Consider the following 21,649-nt stretch of genomic DNA (forward strand, 5'->3'; position numbering starts at 1 on the left):
CTTCTTCATGAAGATGTGCCTTCCCAACCTTCCCCCAGCTATTATCAGATTACTTATTTCATTGGCTAAAAAAAAAAGTACGTCTCATAACATAATGAGCTAGATTTTGCTCCAAAATGTTAACTATGCCTATTCCCAGGAGCAGGACTATCTTGACCAACTAGGACTTTTGAGAAGAAAAATTCTCCCTCTAGATTTACATCTTAATTTTCATTAGAGTGTCACCCAAGTTGTCACATTTTGCCCCTTTCTGCCAATAATAATTCCTCTACCCTCCCTTCTGTCTCAGTGAAGAATGGACTTTGTTTGCTTTTTTAAAGAAGAGCCTTGTCACTGCCTGTAACTTCTTTGAGTTCAGTTCTCTATAGTATGCTTTAAATTAGCACACATGGCACAAGATGTCTCCTAAAGGAGAACAATTCATGATCAATGACATAATAAGATTTATAGAGGAGGCTGGCCAGGAGAAGGGAATATTATTTACTGGAGCAGCTTAAGTGAAAGGACAGTACCAGCCCCAAGAGTTTCTTCAGGATGACAAACAGCAATTTGCACTGACTAGAAGGAATAGGACAGATTGCTTAGTAGAATACCAAGAAGGCAAGGGGGAAGGGTGAATAGGGCTCAGAGAATAAAGGGGCAGGAGGGCCGTAAGGTCAGAGGCGATATTGTTTCCTTCAATGTAATGAGTCCCTTCACATTTAGAGAAGAAGGAGTAGTTTAGAGACTAGACTTCTCTCTGAGCCACCTCATTTAAATCCTAACCTACTTTCAATTGCAATATACAGATCAGAAATAAGTGCTCGATTACTTCAACTCTCATCTTCCCCTTAGGACAACTCACCCTGTAGACCAAGGCTTGGAAAGGGTGAGAATCCAGAGAGCCCAGGAAAGAACTATCAAGACAAGGTTGTGAACAGCACAAACAGTTCCCCCAAGTCTGGCCTAAGATAGTACAGATGCGGAAAGTACAAGCACATGGCATAATGCATTGTCCTACTGGACCACCATTCAGGATCCATAAGACTGTGTCATTAGCAAGCCTGAATTGTGACAAGGTCCTTCTGGTAGTGCAAGTGTTGAAAAAAAAAAAAGGCTACAGATTGCATCAAAGCCAGATCAATGTCAGCACAGGTCAGGTTGTTAGAGACTCAGTCCGGATGGTGAAGTGTCTGGAGAGAAGCTCCATCAAAGCACCTGAAAAGCTCCTGATACCTAACATTTGGTCAATATTCTTGATGGCCTCTCCTTCTGTCACTTACTTTGTGTACACGTAGTATTCCAAGTACACTCTACTAACTGTAAGGCAGTCACAGAATAACTTCCAAGTACAAGGCAAAACTTAGAAAAATCCAAATTTCCATTTGAAATAATAATTAACATGGAAATGCATACATGTAGTGTATTGCTGTGATTGTGGGTAGGTGCAGAAATACGGAGATAAATGTGGAGGGAGACAGCCTTAGGTTTTACTGAATATTCAAGTATCTTGTGGGCAACATAAAATGATTCCTTTTCAATTATAATTTATAATAATAACAAATATTTACCCATGCCTTCTATATATAAGATGCACTGGTAGGTGCTACAGGAGATAAAAAGATGAATAAAGGCATGGCCCGTAAGCACAAGGAGTTTATAATCTAGCAGGGGAGATGAGATGTATAATCAAATAACCATAAAATAAGATGGTTTGTAATAGCTGCCACTAGAGAGATATAATTAAAGTGTTATGAGCATTCACAAAAGGCCTAAATATATATATATATATATATATATATATATATATATATATATTTATTTATTTATTTATTTATTTTTTGGATAGGATATATATACATACTTTCCTTTTTTTTGGATAGGAGATGAAGGAAGGTGGACATGGTGGCCCATTTGTTCCAGTCTTTGAAGATTTGTATAGAGGGAGATGGATATTATCCAAAAAGGGAGTGAGTTGGGAGATAGGAAGGAAAGAATTTGGGGCATAGGGAGCAATTTATGGAAGAAACAAGTGGGGAAAAAAGTCAGTGTAGGAAAGGTAAGAGATAAATGTGTAATTCAGCTTGTCTGGGCCATGGGCACACACAGGCAAATAACAAGAAGTTATTCTTGCTGGTAGACTACAGCAAGTGTAACCCATTGAAGGTTTTTTTGTTTTTTTTGAGTTGGAGAGTGGCAAGATTTAATTTGTATTTAGGAAGTGAGTACTGATAAGAGTATATTCAACTATAAAATCTTGGAACAATGCTAAAAGACACTGAAATAATCCAGACAAGAACAAAGGGCCTGAATGAAAAGAGAAGACTGGGAAACTTTAGGGGCAAGAATTAACAGGCTTTGCAAGTGATTAGATGTGCAGGATGAGGTAAATGGAGGAGGCAAAAGAGGCCAAAAAGCTTTAGTTTGGTGATATAAGGAATGGTGGTACCATTAATCAAAAGGGGGAACCTGGTGATTATGGTGGTTTACAGGGATGGTCTTGGATATCTGACTCAATATGAAGTTACTTATTGAGGAGGTGACTGGAAATACGTGCATTAAGCTGAAGTGAAAAGTAGGGTCTAAGAGTGAAGACTTGGAATTCATCCTCATTCAGAGTTGTTGAACTTGTGGAAGACAGAAATATTGCTACAGAAGCATGCAGATAAGGAGGAGAAGAGGGTCTAGCTCAGAAAAGCATGGAAAGTCCATGCCGGGGGACAAGAGAAACAGGAATCAGTGAAGGAAGACATACAGAGGACCAGAGGCTAGGATTAAAAGCAGTACATGCTGCTTCCCAATGGTAAATTTGGGTTAATATTCAAGAGGCCAAACAGCAAGAAAAAAAAAAAAGGTATTGGATTTTGTAACAAGAAGTTCACTGGAATGTTGCTATAGAGCAGTTTCAGTCGTGTCAAGGTACAGCCCAGTTTTAAAGGTTAAGCCATGAGCATTATGTGAGGAAGTAAAGAAAGACAAGTTTGGAAGTGAAAAGACAAACAAAGATAGGCTAGGAATTCGAGAGAAGGTTTGTTTTTAGAGATTGTTGTAGGCAGATGTGTGAAAGAGGTTAAAGACGCAACAGAGAGAAGTACTATTAGCTGGAGTGGACCTTAGAAGAGGTCAGAGGGTGGCTATCAGAGCACGAGGAGCAGGAGCACTGAGTTGGGAGGGAGGATGAAAAAGATGAACGAAGGACAGGAGAAATTTAAAGGAAGAGAGGTCATGTGAGAATTAAAAAGTCAGATACCTGTTCTTAGTAATATGGTAAGAAAGATTGCCTAATGAAAGAGAAGAGATGAAAATGAAAGGAAAATGAAAAATACATTTAACAAATCCTTGGAGAATGTGACGTGGAGTCAACACTGGAGAAATAAGAAAGATGTCCAAGCTGGGTAGGGTTCAGGTGAGATTAAGTGGCTTGAATTTGTGTTCTTTACCATAGGCTTAAGACCTGTTCTTGGAGGTGGAAGGCAAGAGGAAGAAGAGATTGCTGGTGAGAGCACTGTTGTGGGTGAACACAGGGTTAGACCAAAAAGGGGAGTAAATGAAATCAGAGGGGTCTATGGACCAGAATGACAGAGGGAGCTTGAAGGAAGGAGATAAGACACAGAAAATGCAAGGTTGCAGTCAGGGAGGGAATTTCAGAGTTTTAGCTCTGGGAGGTAAAATAATTCCAAAAGAAGAGGCTCAGGCCTGGCCATGATGGGGACAGCTGAATCTCTGCAGTGTTTTTTAAATACTATAATATCTTTCACTCATACCCTGAAACCAGAAAAAATTAAAGTGGCATGTATAAATATACTAATTTATACATATGTAATACATATATTTAAATATTTTATACTTTTGCATTCATATATTATATGTGAATACAATATACTCCATTTTAAAATCTTTTATATTCTTCACAGCACCAGCCCAGAGGCATAGTATGTGCTCAACAGACATTGGTTTAATTGAACTAACATATTTAACTAGAGCTTTTCTTTTTCTCTCCTGCATAGTACTGGAACCTACTCCACCTCCTAAATCACAATGCTAAAATAATTACAAATAAAGACAGTTCAGGTTTAAAGTGTGGAAACCAAAGTTTTTAAATAACAGCTTTATAATGGACCTAGTATTGTGCTTTTTAGTTGTACCCTAATCCTTGCACTGACATCCGTTTCTTTTTTGCCAAAGCACAGATTCTACACACCAGAGACCCAAGGCTATGAGAAATTCTACTCATCCACTCTGCCTTCCACCTTCAGTTCTCATCAGGAGTTCTCACCCTCATAATCACACCAGCAATTATGTTTTAAAGCATGGAACAGCACCAGAAACTCACTGTGATGAGCTCTCAGATGGATGCAAATGGACACACTGGCAGAGAAATGTGGATGATTTCTAACTTTACCCACTTATTCCCAGTACTGCTATCCTAACTCATCACTCTTGGGGCAAAACTGTTTTTCTTTGCTTCAATATTATAAATCTGAGACCCCAAACTTCACTAATCTATCCAAGGCATGGAAATAGCCCTGACTTTCATATAAGGTTTTTTGAGGGGTTCTTTGTCATGAGAATAAATAGGTTTATCTACTTTAAGTCACAGAACCCACAGGGCATCTGTGTGGTTGAGTCAACATGGTTGGAATGAGATGGAGGTGGGATATATTCAGATATCCAGTGATTTTATATAATACTGGAACCCCCAAACTAGAATGGAATCCTAGATCTAGATTGGGTATTAGAAGTTCTCAGACTGACAAATCTATAATTTAGTGATGTCCCAAATATCTGGTAGGACTAAAAAGGAATTGCCCACTGGTTAAGTTGCACATGGCAGTCCAATATCTCCTTAACAGTTAGCATGTGCTGGGATCATTGGGCACCCCGCATGGAGGTGGGGAAGTACAGAATATAGAACAACTCAGCTGAACTGGAAGATTGAATGGGGACAGAGAACAGATAATTATAGTAAACTTTTATTATCATAACATTAATTCAATTTGATCTTTTTAGTTGCTTACGCAGTAACCTGTAATGGAGGAGAAGCATCAATCTTCCATTTTCTATAGAAAGAGTCACAGTCCTTAAGCCTGCCCTACAAGGCATTGAATTTAGAAATTCATAAACTAGATACTCATGTGACTGCTTATTGAGAAGAATTCCTAGCTCAGAGTCCTATTCCTGTGTCACATGAGCCTTAAATAAAAGCAGGTAGAAGATGAGATATGGTTTAAATGTCTTTATACTTTAGAACTTGTACCTTCACTCCCTTCTCTGTTACTCTTAGTGTTCTTTGTTCTCTCCCTCTTCTCTTGCATCATTACTTTATTCCCAGGAAAAAGAATCAGAATCCTAATGTAAACTATGTGCTTAAATGTATAAATCTCTAATATGGCTTAACATGTTACCCTTCCTGGGATTATTTTCATTTAAATTACAGATGAGCAGCTCAGTGCTAAAGGAATATATCTGTGTGGGAAGCCAGTAGTTGGAGTGGAGTGGAGAGTAAAGGGAAGGTTTTCTTGGGACCTCTGAAATCACACCATGGACCATATACCGTTTGTAAGGCCAGACCCATTCCAGTATAACTGCCCATCTTAAGCTGATTCTCATCTATAAAGAGTTCCTCAGACAGGAAGAAGAGTCTATGACATTCAAGTGAAGAAAGCAAATGCTCTCCCAAAGTATTTGGCAGTCTACTGAGCAAACATTTGTTATATGGCTTTGGGCTCAGAGAGCATGTAAGTTATGGCCACAAAACCTGGAAATGCCTAGTGTATTCATCAATAGTCCTGCAGTTGCATTATTTATGCACACATCTGAATCATTCCTAACACACCAAACAGACCATACAGGGTGCTAAGGAACAACAGGGCTTTTTTAGAGGGAAGGGGATTAAAAGAATAAAGTGATTCCTGGAGTAGCATTTTCCAGAGGCTATTGCCCAATCTGTTCTTCTTTCCCTGAATCCTGAACTAACTAAAAAACAAACAAAAAGCAAAAAGAGAAACCCTAGTTTTTAAATGAGATGTGCAGGTGACCAGCACACTGCAGTTTTGGTAACATGGTTTCTTCACCTCCCATGCAGAGAATTACCCCTTAGGCAAATCCTGATGACCATGGAAGACTGGGTAGGTGATATTCACTTAATCATATAGACGACTCATATTTTATCACATTGCACATGCGTTTTGGCACTACTAAACCACCAACATTTAATGGAATCATTTGGGATTTTTTTTCACCTAATTACAACATGGCTGTGGCCAGTATAGGGGAATCCACATCAAGGATGTTTCCCATGTTCTGGCTGAGAATACACAATGACATACTTTGAAATGATAAGATCCACTGTACATGCATCACTCTGAAGGGTGTGCACATTCTTGACGCAGGCAAATTCAAGGGTCAGATTAACTGAGTTCAGTGGAAATGTTGAGATTTAAGCATTGCCACTGAAAGGAGTGATACAGGACCACACCCACCAACCCACTTCCATGGTGGAAGGGAATGAAAGAGGACACAAAAGATAGAAAGCATGGATTCTGAAGAAAATTGGAACAATTGATGCTCCTGAGGGTGTCTGTGGAATCTCACAGTTTTGGATAGATTGGATCTGTGACCAGAACCACCTGTGAAATAGATGAGGCTTACTGCAGAATTCATCCTCATGCATTTTACTGGGTTGTAATTTGGAATGACATAACATTTAGAACTTGACAATGCTCAGCCTTCCTTTCTTTAAGCTTTCTTGAGCAGGCCATGAATATCTTACTTGGTCCCAATTCAAACATCCAGTTCAAGAGAAGTGACAAACTGGGGCCTAAGAAAGGGTTTAGAAAAATGAAATTATCCAGCTGACAACTTCTGATGATGAGACGATAGGAAAAAATGTACTGTGGTATCTCGGGTAAATGGATTTGGAAATTCCATCCTGTGGTAAAGAGAGAGAGGCTGCCACCCTTCACAAAGCCAACAGTCCAGTAAAAGAGATTCTATTTGTCTAGTTAACCCAAGGTCAGGTTATGAATACCTGGCTAGAGGCAAATAGCACCTTCCTGATGGCAGAAATGAGGACAAGGCAAATATACAGTCACTATTGGCACCGTCCGTCTCATATCCACCTTTCTACCTCTGAAACCAACTTCTGCAACCTTTCTAAGAGAATCATCTGGCCACTGAATTTTGAGTAGGTCTGGTAACCTCTTCTAGAAAAGCATGTGAATTTGTAAGGTGCTGCCACCCTGTAACCAGATATCACATGCTCAAAAAGTAGACATAGTGGAATTTTCTGGGTGCGCCTGCAGTGCTGATTTCTAAGGAGTGAGAGAGGGAGTAGGGAGAGGTCCAGTGCCCAGGCACTAGGAAAAAAAGAGTCAGAGTGACTGAGATGGTTGTTAAACATCAGAGGGGGCTGCTGGAGATTTCTCAGGACTGGGCTTCCTGTAACCTCTCAGCCACATCAAGAATGAGAGGCTAATTTGACCTCAATTCTGGTTTAAGCTCTTCTGGGAATCTTTCCTACCCTAGGTGCTGACAGGAAAAATACGGTGCCACCAGCTTGACTTTGCATGGAATGTTGGGAATCTGTGGTCTACCTAGAAGATAGGAGCTGGACCTGGGGTTTGCTTAGAGCCAAACTGGACCCTGTACAAGCCCAGGCCGACAGGCATGAACACTTTTCACAGATCATTAAGAAAATTGGTGAGGTGGGGAAGCATGGACACAAATTACTTTTCCCTGGCTTTTTCACCACAGCGGCCTCCATCCGCATTCACTTTTTTCCAGACACCCTGAAGTAAAAGCCACACAAAACAATTCCCCCAAGGGAAAACGAAAATCCATAACAAAACACATTTTCCCCCTTCATTCCCATCCCCACCCTACTCCCTCCAGCCCAACACCCTGAATACTCACAAGAGAACACTTTATCTATACAAAATTAATTAGAAAACAAAATATTTACATATGAAATAAACACCATCTTGATTTCTGTCACCAGTGGAGACTGACAGAGCCCCCTTTGTTCTAGATTGCTGTTCGCTAGGTTGGTTGGTTTGGTTTTTTATTTGAAAGGGGTGAGGTAAGAGGAAGAGTGAGGGGAGGAGCCCCTGACCTCGGACAGAGGCGGGGTGAAGCAGTGTTTATATGGCCCTTCTCCTTCTTCCTCCTGGAGACGCCTCATGCCCTCTGTCCTCTCTCTCAAAGTCTTTCCTTGAATCTAAGGTAAAGCACTCGGTGCTCCTCTCTCCATATCTGTGAGAGGTTCAGCCCCTTGCCCCCAGGTTCGTTTTAGAAAGAAAACAAAGCTTTACAAGGCTTTCAGTTGGCTTTAAAATAAAAGATACTGAGGTAAAAATCAAGGAGGAGGGCAGGGGACAGCAGTCGAGGGCAGGGAATGAGGAAGGGTAGTGAGTCAGGGCAGACAGGAAGGCAGAGAGCAGCCCTGGAGGGTGTGACTTGAAGAGACATGGCAGCTTCCTTCCAGAGGAGGATGAGCACCTTTCTGGTTTATATGTCCTGTGTGCAACATGGAGATCCTGCAGTCAAGCTTCCAAACAGACCCGGGGCTCTCAGGCTGCCACCCTGTGTAAAGGAGAGGATGGCAGGACAATGGAACTCACCCATAGAACACCCCACCCCAAGTTTCAGGACTGGCAGTGACAAATACTCATTTCCCTTCTCAAGTTTCCAACTTTTAGTGAAGGGGGCATCTCATCTGCCAGACCCTCATCCCTGGAGTTTATATATATATATATATATATATATATATATAATTCTTTATATATATATAATTCTTCAATGGTGCAGTCTGGGAGGGAAAGCAGGCATTGCGGGAAGGTGGAAGGGCTTCTACTGAGAGTGTTCACATTGGGCTCACTGTCGCATTCTCAGGGAGCCAGACTCCACAGGGTAGCGAGGGAGTCCCCTCCCGCTACCCTCCAGACTCCCAAATCTCTTCCCTTCTTCCCTCCACGCTTCCTTCCTGAGCTGTACTCATGGAGCAAGCTCATTCCTCTTAACTGTCTGTTCCATATCAGTTGTGATCAACTCTGGGGGAACAAGCCTGCTCTCCTAGCTCCGGGTTAAGTAAGAAGGGATCAAAGTGTTGAAAACATCCCCCTCTCTTACTTATCACACCATAAATGACTCCCCTATTCTTCAAAGCCTTACTTAGCTCCTCCCCAAACCTTGGCCAGCTGAGGGTCTAAAAAGCTCAAAAGAGCTTTAGAGAATCTTTTGCTCTCAAGTGTGGGCAAAAGAATCATGGCTGCTTCTATTTCCCTTTAGCCTTCCTGGAAAGTTCTTGGCCAAGACTGGTTGAAAGTAGTGGCAACCACAAAGGAATTACTTTTGTACCTTGCTCTTGGAGGACTGTTCATCACCTTTTTGTTTAGACCACAGAATCTTCTCTGTCAAGAACTTCCATTCTCCTCATTCAGGAAGGGTGAAGGGGAGAAACAGCCAGAATTCAGGTAACATGACCATCTCTGTTTGTATATAAGCCAAAACAAGTACATTGCTGAGGGATAATGAAAGAAACAACATTATGAGTCAAGGTTGCCTTCTCTACATTTACAGGACCCTGACCACATGTGTGTATAGACTACACATGTCTGCAAGTGTATATGGACACACAGTCCATCCTCTCTTCCCTCCGATGCACCATGGAACACTGCTGTGGTGTACTTTCCATCATCCACCAATGACCTGTCATTCCAGTTCACCACTAATGAGTCTCATGGAATTGAAGCAAACATTTTTTTGGCTTATATATAAACACACATGGCCACCCACTCTCTGCTGGGCACATTATCCCTAAACAAATGCCATCTAAACAACAAGAATTTAGCAAAAGCCTCTATTCATTCACAGGCAGTATGCTCAATGGTCTTATTTAGATGCTTTTTCTTCCTCACCTAACATAAAGATCAGTTTGGGAGGAGCTATGCTGTACTCACGTGATCTCCTTTTGCTTCTCTTTGCTTCACTCAAAGTGAGTGGCAAAGAGTCCTTCTATGTTAGGCGGAAGCTCACATACAGCCACTTCCTTTCTCTACTTTGCCCTCCCATACTGAGGGAGGAGCCCCCTGCATTCTCTCATGGGAACAGGAATGACTGACAGATGAGGGAAGGAGGAGCGAACTAGAAAGGGAGGAGAGATGGTGCTGGTCACCAGGGTTGCCCTCATAAGGAATCAGAACTCCAGGATCCCATAAATTAATTAAAATAACAAGAAAGAAGCAAATGGGAACCAAGTTCACCCCCGTCACCCTCTGTGACATGCACACCACACGCCCACAGCCCTACCCTCCCATACCCACCTTAACCTGTCTCTTTCCTCACTCAGACATCAGACTCAATACTAGAAAGTTTCTCATAAACATGCCCATTGCTGGAGCCATTGAAAGCCCTGGGGTTTTTGTTGTTAGGCACACAGGGGTTGGACTGGTTCCCTATACAGATGTCTTTCTGGAAACGGCCTGGCACAGCCCCATGAAGGGCCGAGACCACTGGCTTGTTGGTGACAAGGGCGCGGAAGTCCGGCCTGGCTTTCGGCGCCCCCGCCACCGTGGGCTGCCTGAAGAAGTAGGATTTACTGCCATGGAGCAAGCACTGGTCATCCCCAAAAGTGGGGATGAAAGGGTTTTGCGTGACCCGGTCGGGGTAGAGCGACTTGCTGAGCATGTAGCCGCTGCCGGGGTTGTTGTGGTGGTGGTGTCCGGCAGTGGGCACTGAGGACTTGTTGTTGGCAAAGGTGCTCTCACCAGCTGGCATCTCAAACATGTGGGCATAAGGACTCCCATCCAGGAAACGGCCCTTGTCTTTCAGGCTCACGCTGCGCGGGGCCAAGGCGGCTTCTTCCTTCTGCAGGTCCACGAAGGTGTCATAGGAGTGCTGCCGGCGCAGTTTGTTCCGGTTCTTCTTCTGAGCCTTGGAGTTAGTCGGGCTCTGGGGGTACTTAGTAGTGGAGGCATTTGACGTCACCGCCACAGGGGCAGCTGGCTGGTCCAGCTCCTGTAGGGAGTTGTCCTCACTGATGTCATACAGGTTACCTGCTTTCTTGCAAGCCTCACACCGGATGCACGCCTGCCTGCCCGAGTTCTGCCCCGCCACCGTCGTGGAGTAGTTGTGCAGCTTTGAGGGGCAGCTGCGGCAGAAGTTGCCCCCGGAGCGCTCCTCCCAATCCACATTGGTCAGGTTCTTCTCCCAAGGTGCTGGGACCCCGCTGACCACATGTTTGTCACCTGTCCCATGTTTGAGGTGAGACCTATTGGTACAGGGCCCTCCTCCACTAACTGAGTCACGCTTAAAGTCATCACTACGCTCCTTGTAGATATCAGTCAGGTCCACGTGCTCCCAGTGGGGTGAATTCTCCTTTGGGCGGAACTGGTCCAGGTAGAAGTCCCGCAGCCCTTCCTTGTCCCTGAAGTAGCGCTTGTGGTCAGGGGAGCGGGGCGGCCGGCGACGGTAGGCCAGTTCAATTTCATCAAATTCCCGTCGGGACTTGGCCGAGGCTGGCCGCTTCTTCAGGCTGTCTTTATATTGCTGCTTACGCCTCTTGGCGGCATTGCCCTCAATATTTCCATAGGTGACAGTGTGGGTGGAGATGTCAGACACATCTGAGCGGATCAAGTCATCATGGCCACTATAGCGGTCACTCTTGAAGGAAAACTTGCCATACAGGTCACTTAGCTGGCTGTGTTTGGAGGAGGGCAGGCCAATGTCCAGGGGCTTCTTGCTGATAGACCTTGGCTGGGTGGTGAAGGGCGGGTTGTCACAGTCGTAGAGCCCATCGATGGAGCTGGCACTGCCGATGCTGTGGGGCCGGTGGTGGTGGTGATAGTGATCTTGGTACACGTTGCTGTCCTTCAGCTGCAGGTTACCAAAAGTTCTCTCCACTTCACTGATGTAGTCACTGAACAGGTTCTCCTCACAGGGAGGGTTGTTGTAGGATTTGCAGTCAGAATGCGTGAAGCTGCGGCGGTGTTCAGAGATGTCATAGACAGATGACTCGCGTCGGATGAAGTCCAGGGCGCTCTGTGGGGAGCCATTCACACCAGACAGGTTAGCCATGTTCTTGGCTGTGCGGAGCAGGCGCAGGATGTTGGAGTGTGTGTTGTTCATGGTCGCGGTGGGGGAGTTCATCACGGACTGGCGCTCCTCGATAGCCACTCCATGGATGCAGCTGTAGATACCCTGAAGAAGAGAATGGGACAGATTAGGTCTCCAGTGAGGCTAAAAGTGACCAAAAAGAACACCCCTTCCCACCACTAATTGCCTAACCAGATAAGAAAAGTCAGGGAAAACATGAAACAATCTTATATACTCATAGAAAGATGTGGCCAGAAGCTTGCCTGATTTGTCCTCCTGCATTTAGCAAGTCTTATACGATGAGCTAAGGTCAGTGGCCTGGCTATCAGAGAGGGGGCACAGCTACACGGCTCCACCAAGTGACCTGAGCAAATAGACTGGAATCTCAGGGGCCATCCTTGCCTCAACTCCACCATTGACTTGCACTGATTTTCCATTCTATGCCCAGGTTCTCAAATCTTAAAAATGAGACCTTAAAAATCTTGCCATCTTAAAAATGGTACCAACCAATAGCAGAAAACATTGTCAGCCTCCTGGAAATCAATAGCAATGCTCTACAGATGTTGGGGCTGCTCTGTCCTGGCTGGCCAACCTTGGCTGCAGTAAAGCACAGGGGAGCTCAGTAGCTCACAATTGCCACACTTTTTGAGTTTTGACAAATTCTGAGCAGCTTTTAGAATTTTGGTCACCAGATAACAGCTGAGCAGTTCTCTTCTCAAGCCAAGCATGAACCAAATTCACAGAGAGAATTAGGAAGGCCTGGGGTCAAAGAAGGACTTTTCTCTTGCTGTGCCCTACACTGTGGGAGGGAAGAATTGGGATAGCTATCAAGGACTAAATAGGAATAAATAATTCCCTTGTTGAGTCCTCTCATTTATTCTCTCTTTAGCATCTGGTTTTCTTCTTCTACTTTCTCATTCACTTAGTCTTATCATACATAATTAATATCTTAACAAATTAGTATTGATTGAGAACTCCCTGTGTACAAATCTTTGTACAGGGCCTTGAAGAATACCAGCCAGGAGAATTTATGAATTGGGTCCAGGTCTAAAGTCAAGCTAACCTGCTAATATCTTGTTCCCTGCTTTGAAAGGTGGACAACTTTGGAACTTTTCTCTCTGGTAAGGCAAGTATTCGAAGAGGAGGTTGTTTGAATTGTATCTTTAAAACAAAGGGGATTAACTTGGAAAGGGAAGTTGTCCCAATGCATGGGGAGCAGAAGAGAGAAGACAGGAAAGGAGAATGGCAAATGGAAAAGAAGAAAGGTTTAGATGAGATGAGCCTCCCTGTGCAGAGGGCAGCAGCAAGATGTAAGACCTTCAAGGTAAGGTTACTTATTCCTTTCTCAGGCCTTCTTTTCAGGTTTTCTTTCCAGTCCTCCTTGCTTACAGCCAGGAGAAAATGCCAAGCAGTTTTCCTCTACAAGGGCAGTGATTATGTCGAAGGGCTATGATGGGATTTCTATTACTGGTCACCATCTCCACTGCTTCTGCCATCACCCTATCTGAGACCTTGGGAAGGGCCACACAGTGGAACAATGTGGCTCAGGGACCACAAGTTCCACTCTCCTCCTCCCAGGTTACTGAATGGTCTGAATCAACTCACAGCCAGAGAGAAAACTGTTCTCTATCACTAAAATACTACAGGAAAATGATCAAAAGATGAAACAACTTAATGAGAAACCCTTTTTCTTACATAAGTCCATTAAAGCCAAAGTTGGTTCTATCTGAAATCTAGACCTTTCTTCTAAAAGGACATTTGAGTTCACCTCTCATGAATGAATCCCATGACTTCATTAACAATATCAAAAGAAGCCCCCATTTTTTTTATTCTTCCCTGTGACCTTCTGTTCATATTCAAAACTGTGTTCCAAATCCTCACTTTGTGACTAGAACACTGAAGAGACCTAACTAAAGAATGACTGAAGAGTTGCATTCTTTCTCCAATTAAAAAAGTTTCTGGAATGTAAATTCCTTACGGGTCAGGACTTTCTGAAGGTTCTATTAAGCATTTTAACTCCCCATAATTCACATATGATTAAAACATAGAGTGAAACAGTGAAACTAATAATAATAGACCTTTGTTTCTCAGGATAACAGAGACACATTACATTTCACTATTTAAACAGAAATATGATTTTTTAAAAAGGATTAAATGATTAATCCACCCTATACAGATTTAATTAATGGTAATGAAAGGCATTTGGTAAAAGGCATTTTTCATTTTGATAGATCTACCAGTTCTTATTTGAGAACCCAGTGCTCAAACCCCACACAGAAAGCTGCTTCTTGAAGGAAAAATAGCATCACCTGTTTTTGGGGCCACTTGAAATTATATCACCCAACCCCCTGGGGAAACATACATGACATGGTTTCTTGCTTTAGCAGCATAAGAGGGGAGTTAGTGGCCTCCTGGGTCTCTCTCCTTTGCACAGTGCTAGGCTAAGCTGTCCTTCACAACCTCCTGGCACCTAAATCAAAGCACTTACTCTGCTGATGGAGAAGACCATGCCAGGCTTGCCAGAACAGACACCCATAAAGCAATGTCGGAACTGCCAATAGAAAAGGTGTTCACAGATGAAGGTGATGAGGCTGAGAGCCATGGCCGCCCCCAACATGTAGAAGACTCCTGCCATGTTGTCAATGTCCAGCTGGCTGCTCATGACCTCATTCTTCTCATTGTGGCAGATGCCAGTAAGCCAGAGAGCTTCCAGCTCCTCCATCTCCCCTGGTGACAGAGCAGAAAAGCAAACAGAATAAAGAGAGAAGAGAGGAAAGAAGTAGAAGGGTGTTGGGGAAGAGAGAGAAAAACAGGAGAGAGAAAGAGACAAGAAGACACAAAGAAAGAAAATTAATAAAGTTAACAGTAATTTTATTAATACCATTATATGTTAATTTACCAATATATTCAATAAGTATTCAATGAAAATGTAATGTGGTAGTGCAGGTGATACAAAGAAATGAGACATTACCTCTGCTTTCTATTTCCTATCTAGTGTAAATTGGTATATAAATAATCAACATGACAAGCTATATGTAAGGAACAAGAGTTCAAATTGGTGAGAGTAATTTTGTGGATGGGATGGCCAGTGGGTTATCATGCGGGAGGTAGGACTTGGAGGTGGGGATGGTGAATGGGTGAATTTTAGTTTGTATTGCACAAAAAGGCACTGCAGGATACAGAAACAGCATGATCAATGGGAGGGAGGTGGGAAAAGACAAGGCTTGGTTAGGGAAAGGCATGCAGAACAGTTTAAACAGAATAATAGTAGGCAAAGGAAGCCGAACAGAAAAGGTTGATGCAGGCTTGCTGAGGGCTTGAGTATCAGACTAAGTACTTTGCATTTTATTTTGTAGACAATGAGGAATAACATAATCAAACAAGCAGTTCAAAAAACTGATCTTAAAAATGTGAAGCAGATTGGACAAGGGGAGGAGAGACAGAGATCAGCAAAGAGAATGATTGATTCCCTAGGGACCCTCAGACTTACTGATTTCTTGTAGAGGAAAATATAAATATTAAGAGTAAAGGGGAGTAAGTTTGAATAAAATGAGACCACCAAAGTCAGACCTGCCTCCTTTTAACTCTGCTGAAGGAAGCTTTGATTAATTCAATTCATGGCAGGTTTTAATAATCTTTATCCACTTCACTGGATGCTAGCAATTAGAAAGGCAGAAATTCTAGACAAAAGGAAAATGAAAGAAACCATGTGCCTAGAAGGCATCTAATTTTAGACGAGACAAATTCTGAAAATCTGATGAAGAAAACTGCCTGTTCCAATAGTTCCAGTTTAGTTAAAAATTTGAACTTTGTTTGCATAATCTGACTAGAGCCTTGGCAACCTGTACGAATCGTCTCTACTGCTGCCCTTCCTCAACCACAGAGGCTTCGTTATTGCCTTTAAGTGAGCTACATTAAAATCACAGAAGCTCTCATACCAAAGTGGCTTGTGAACACGCCAGCCACAATCCCCTCCTCTTTCCAATGTTAATCACATCAATTTTTACTCATTTCTTTGATCAAACTATGATTTCCTTACCTAGTCAAATAACTAACTTCACCTGGAGTCTCAAAATCCAGCTATGCTCTTTTGCCTCTTATCTCATCCCTAACAGCGAAGATTCTGCAGACATAATTTAGAGAACTGCTTGGCTGATGGCCTGAGGGGCCAAATAGAGTCAGGCTGCTCATCCATAACTGGATTAGCTTCTGTGAAGCTAACAGGAGAAGTAGGTACTTTGGACAATAAAGTGAAGAGCTATGCAGAAGACATGAGTATATAATGAAATCGCATCTCCTATGAGATTTTCTCAAAGCAAGTTGGCCGCTCAGTCTGCAGCCAGAATGACACTGGGGAATATCTTCTGGGTGTCTGCTTCTGAGGACCCCAGTCCCGCTTCCTACCTTCTCCAGCTGAAAGAGCAAGATGGGAGAGCGGGAAGAATGAGCCGATAGCCATAAGCATATTTCTCTGCCCTTTCTCTGGGCACATAAAAAGCAGAGACCTTTCCAAAGTTCCATACACTGCTCTGGCCACATATGAGAAGACTGTTTGCAACATTTAATACCAGCCTCTCTTACTTTATCCCTGAAGGTTTCATCATAGCCTGAAATCCTGAAACATACTTCCTTGACCCAACTACTTCAATCCTTCCCCCTAAATTTCACCCTGTTATGGGTTGAACTGTGCACCCTCCAAATTCCTATGTTGAAGTCCTAACCCCAAGGACCTTGAAATGTGACTTTATTTGGAAATTGGGTCATTGCAGATATAATTAGTTAAGATGAGGTCATCCTAGAGTAGGGTGAGCCCCTAATCCAACATAACTGGTATCTTTAAAAAACGAGGAAATCAGACACAGACATGCACTGAGGGAAAACGCACAAGGGAGAACGCCTTGTGAACACACGAAGGCAGAGACGGAGTGATGTGTCTACAAACCAAGGAATGCCAAAGACTGCCAGCAAACCACCAAAACTAGGGGCAAGGCATGGAACAGATTCTCCCTTGAGGCTCTCAGAAGGAACCAATGCCAACACTTTAATCTGAGACTTCTGGCCTCCAGAACTTTGAGACAAATTTCTATTTTGTAAGTCACTCAGTTTGTGGTTCTTTGTTATGGTAGCCCTTGCAAACTAATACATCCTCCCCAAATCTCAGAGTATGCTGTGAAATGCTTTTCTGGAAATGCAGGGGTTAGAGGCATGGAGAAGGAAGAGGGGTGGATGTTTTGGACTGGCCATCAGAAGAGGCCAAATAGGCACTTTCTCTCTCTTTAACTCACCATCTCCGAAGAGCTGCAGGATAGCAAGGTCCACCTGGCGCTTCCATCCAGAATCTTTCTGGATGGCAATGCCATAACCAGTGGAAGCAAAGACCTTCCCGCTGCCAATGGTCACCAGCTTGCAGCCTTCATCTCTGCCTGCCATGTAGTTCAGCACTGCTGCATCATAGATGAAAGCATCCAGTTTCCTGTGCAAGAAAGAAGCAAACAAACAAAATCCAACGGAGGAATTTTAGTACAAAACTACCTGTGGGGCCATTAGTATGAAGCAGTAGGGTTCCAGCAAATTATGGGAAGAATTAGTTCAAAGCAAGGCTCAAGTTGGAACTCAGCCAGAATCTAAAGCCTAAATCCCAGGCTGTTGTTTATGTGATTTTGGGTTGAAAGGAGGAGTTCTTTCCCTCCCACTGGGAATGATGAGAATGTAAGTTGGGCCTAAAGCCAACTCATAAGCTCTATCTGAAAAGAAGAGGAGTAAAAGGAATCAATAAAAATAATAATAGAAATAATGAAAAGTAACCATCACAGTCATAAGAACAAATAGCATGAGTTAGATTTATATAACATTTTTCATTTCTCAGTTCATTATGGTCCGGAGTTGGGATAAGTGTAGGTGCATGAGTTTCAATAGATGTGCAATGCTATTTTTGTGGTCAGAAAGGTTTCAATATTCGGTTTTGCAGCACAAAGAGAGAAATGAGTAGTTGGGGTTGGGGCGGTGGCAGCACAGGCTTGTGTTAAGAGCAAATGTGTGAAACTACAAGAGAATGCAACATACAGAAGAGCTCAGGTCTCTCAAATTCCTAAACGTGTAAGAACCTCATTTTCTATAATGTGCTTTGCAAGGAAAAAGTATGTAGGAAAGGGATTAAGACAGGGTAAGGGCAGGAAGGCACGGATCAATATTTAAAATCAACATTTAAATACATCAAAGGTGGAGGAAGAAATTCAGATATAGCCACACAGGTAATAGAGAAATCTGCAAGAAAGAAAAGCATGCGTTGTTCCCTTCACTTTTACAAGTTAAGTTAGCTCTATCCCTCCTTAGGAATAAATAATCCCTTTCTGGAAAAATAAAATGCAGAACATTTTTCAAAAGGTCCCTGAGTACCCTATAGAAAGGTGGCACACCAAAACCCCCAAGCTTTGACATGATTGAGAACTGTGGATGTACCAGGGGCCAGTCCCCAAAGTGGTCCTACTTCAAGCTCAAATCTCATCTCCTGAAGCCTGCTGTGACTTTAAGGTGATAGGATAGAGTATAACAGTATTTCAGTAACCATGCATCTGGGTGGCTCTTCAAAAACTGGAGCCACCAGGAGGTCCAAGTGCTGCTAGTTATCATACAACACAGGAAATCAGATTATAAGACCCCTTGACCCAAAAATCCCACATCTCTCAAGCTCAACTGTCTGTCTTATTCCACAGCTGTGGCTTCCGGGAGGCCAAATAAATGAAAGGACTAATGTGGCTGAGATTATGCAAACCAGCATATTTGCAGTTCACCAGCTCCTCCTAATGAGCAAATACTTCCTAGAGTACAGAGCTGGATCAAAGAAGGCCAACAAAAGCTGGAACTGGAGATCAGTCAACACATTCTTAATGTTTGTTGTCTAAAAACCTTGACCCTTTTCTTCTTTTACTTCTCTCTTGTCCATAACACACCAGAATGATCATTTTCACTTCTGAGTCAATAGGTCTTTCTTTCACGAATAACGCATGAACCTTATCATTGACTCTTCCATTCTACTTTGACTTCTACTTAATTCCTGTTTCATGGTAACATTAATGTAAGCAGAATATAATTTGTAAAAAACACCACAGAGAAGTAAATAATAGCATAGGGATCTCTGCATACTGGCCTGAATTATACTGTCAAACTTAACTTGGAAATCTGTAAAGAGTAAATGAAGTCTTATTTGCTTTAACTTTGTATGGCACCAAAGCATAGTTCATCTGACTCAATGTATGTTTAATAAATGTGGGAAACATATCAAAGACTCTGAGCTTGGAAGCAGTTCTTACCCTGTTTTCAGGGAGAGCAATGCATCATCTACACCCCTCTGGTTGAACTTTCCCATGTAGGCATGCATTTCTGCATAGTTATTGCGAATATTCCTCTCTGTGCTCCCATTGGGCACAGTCCCAAAGCGGAAAGGAGGTGAGAAGTCATTAGGTCTCTGGAACTAGAGAGGGAGAAAGAGAGAAAAAGAGAAAAAGAAAATGCTTCAGAAAATGTGAAGAGATATTAAATTAGTATTAGTGGATTTATAAAGGGAAGGGAGCCGACTATAGTTCACCAAATACATTAGCCCTCACTCAGGAGCAGCAACTGCTATCTGAAAGTGGACTTTAATTCAACTCAGTTTAATACATATTGTTGAGAGCTTTCTATTTGCCCAATCCTGACTTTAAGCTGTAACCCGTATGTGTTCCACTTATGTACACTGCACAATACCAGTGACGATGGAAATATGCTGTTAGCTTAACTGCAGTGGACTAGTCACCTTTATTTTTAGAAATTGTGTAAAATTTGCTTCCAGGTCTCTTAATTTATGGGCCTAAATACATTGCCATTGCACTATTAAGGTCACAGGGTCTTAGTGAGGTGAGCTACATCATATGCCTGAAAATAATTTGTTGGGTATCAAATATGTTTTGCTAAGAAATTTTCTCTTGACCTTCCCTCATGTATTAAAAGCTCATATTTATCTTACATGAGTTGTAGGATAAATTGTAAAATCAAATACAATTTTATTTATGCTCCTTCCCTTGCTTAAGAACTGAGAGTACGTCTCTAGTGCCTATCATAACAAAGTGAAATCTCTTAGATTTTCACCTCTATGACATCAGCTTTATTTCTGGCTACTGCCTTGAAATGAGTAAGTCTGTATGTTGCTTCCTGAACACAAAATTTGTTCATTTGTATCTTCATGGCCTCATATAATCTGTACCCTCAGCACAAATTCACCTTTCTCTCTAGGCCAATTCATGTCCTTAGTGTCAAAATGTAATTCAAAGCAGTTTCTTCAGGAAACCTTTCATGAGTTTCTTCTTCCATTATGTCTGCCCAAAGTGACCCACCAGCACTTGGTGTTCTTTGTTTAGATCACTGTAACTCATACCACAAATTCAATTACTCTCTAAATGAGCTGGCTAAGTTATGAGAGCTAATCTCTGACATAGCCACCAAGAGAGTTTAAGCTCTAGATTGAGACATACAGACTGACAACCAGCTCTGCCACTTACTACTGTGTGACCTTAGGCAAGTAGCATGAACTCTCTGTGCATCATTCCTCATTTTTAAGGAGATGATAATGTCTAGTTTTCAAGATTGTTGTGAGAATTAAATGATACAATGCACAAGAAATGCTTCACACAGCACACTGCACATAGTAAGTGCTCAATAAATAGGCGCAATAAATGTTCCTCTTATTATTTTTAATTCATGTCTATATTCTACATTCCCTACTGAACTTCACACTCTCCAGGCTTCTCATTCTAACAGTATAGCAATGCTCAGATAGACTATGACCAGGGGAGCTCTGCTCTTCTTGGCACAGGAAAGACGATGCAGATATTTAAAGTCTTCTTGGTTTCAACACGTCTTTGAAGATACATTTGAAAATCTACCCTGCCAACTCAGGACTACTCTAAACCCTGATGGTGCCTGAGCTTAGAGCCATTCTCCTTTCCTCTTCCCTTGACCTGAGAAGCTCAAAAGCGGTTTCATGGACCACAAAACATTGCAGTGCCAGGAGCCATAAATGCCATCTTAATTGCTCAGAGTTGGCCATAGAAAAGTAGAGTCATGTAGAGCCACCCTTGATAGCCTAGTGGTTAAAGTTAGGCACACTCTGCTTTGGCGGCCTAGGTTTAGTTCCTAGGTGTGGAACTACACCACTTGTCTGTCAGTAGCCAGGCTGTGGCAGTGGCTCACAAAGAAGAACTAGAAGGACATACAACTAGAAGATATAACAATGTACTGAGGCTTTGGGGAGGAAAAAAAAGAAGAGAGGAAGATTGACAACAGATGTTAGCTCAGGGCAAATCATTCTCAGCAAAGAAACAAACAAATAAAACCCCTGCTTAAAAAAAAAGGAGAGTCATGTAGTGGTTTTAGGCAATCTGTGATGCATCAAAAGATTGCTACTTTCTGACTCAAAAAGCTCTCAGTTTGACTTACCACAGTGCTTTTTGCTATTAAGAGTTTTTGTTTCATTATTACTAGAGAGGTTGCCATTTTTAATGGAATGAAAACACTACAAAAGAGTCAAAGGATTTTAGAGTTG

At 42.4% G+C, this 21,649-nt stretch overlaps 1 protein-coding gene across 2 annotated transcripts in view; it reads right to left on the reverse strand.

Moving 5' to 3' along the window:
- Positions 1–8,024: 8,024 nt before the first annotated feature.
- The window catches only part of GRIN2B (glutamate ionotropic receptor NMDA type subunit 2B), a 402,696-nt gene continuing 389,071 nt past the window's right edge, over positions 8,025–21,649 (reverse strand). For both annotated transcript variants that reach the window (XM_014740731.3, XM_070269931.1), the window contains 5 exons: positions 19,383–19,543; positions 17,358–17,545; positions 14,561–14,799; positions 10,302–12,177; positions 8,025–8,562 (listed from right to left, as the gene is read on the reverse strand). In XM_014740731.3, the coding sequence (XP_014596217.2) occupies positions 10,324–12,177; positions 14,561–14,799; positions 17,358–17,545; positions 19,383–19,543 (2,442 nt within the window). In that variant the 3' untranslated portion in view covers positions 8,025–8,562; positions 10,302–10,323. The remainder of the gene's footprint in view (positions 8,563–10,301; positions 12,178–14,560; positions 14,800–17,357; positions 17,546–19,382; positions 19,544–21,649) is intronic.

This window comes from Equus caballus, chromosome 6 (genome assembly GCF_041296265.1).
Source record: "Equus caballus isolate H_3958 breed thoroughbred chromosome 6, TB-T2T, whole genome shotgun sequence".
Lineage (NCBI taxonomy): Eukaryota > Metazoa > Chordata > Mammalia > Perissodactyla > Equidae > Equus > Equus caballus.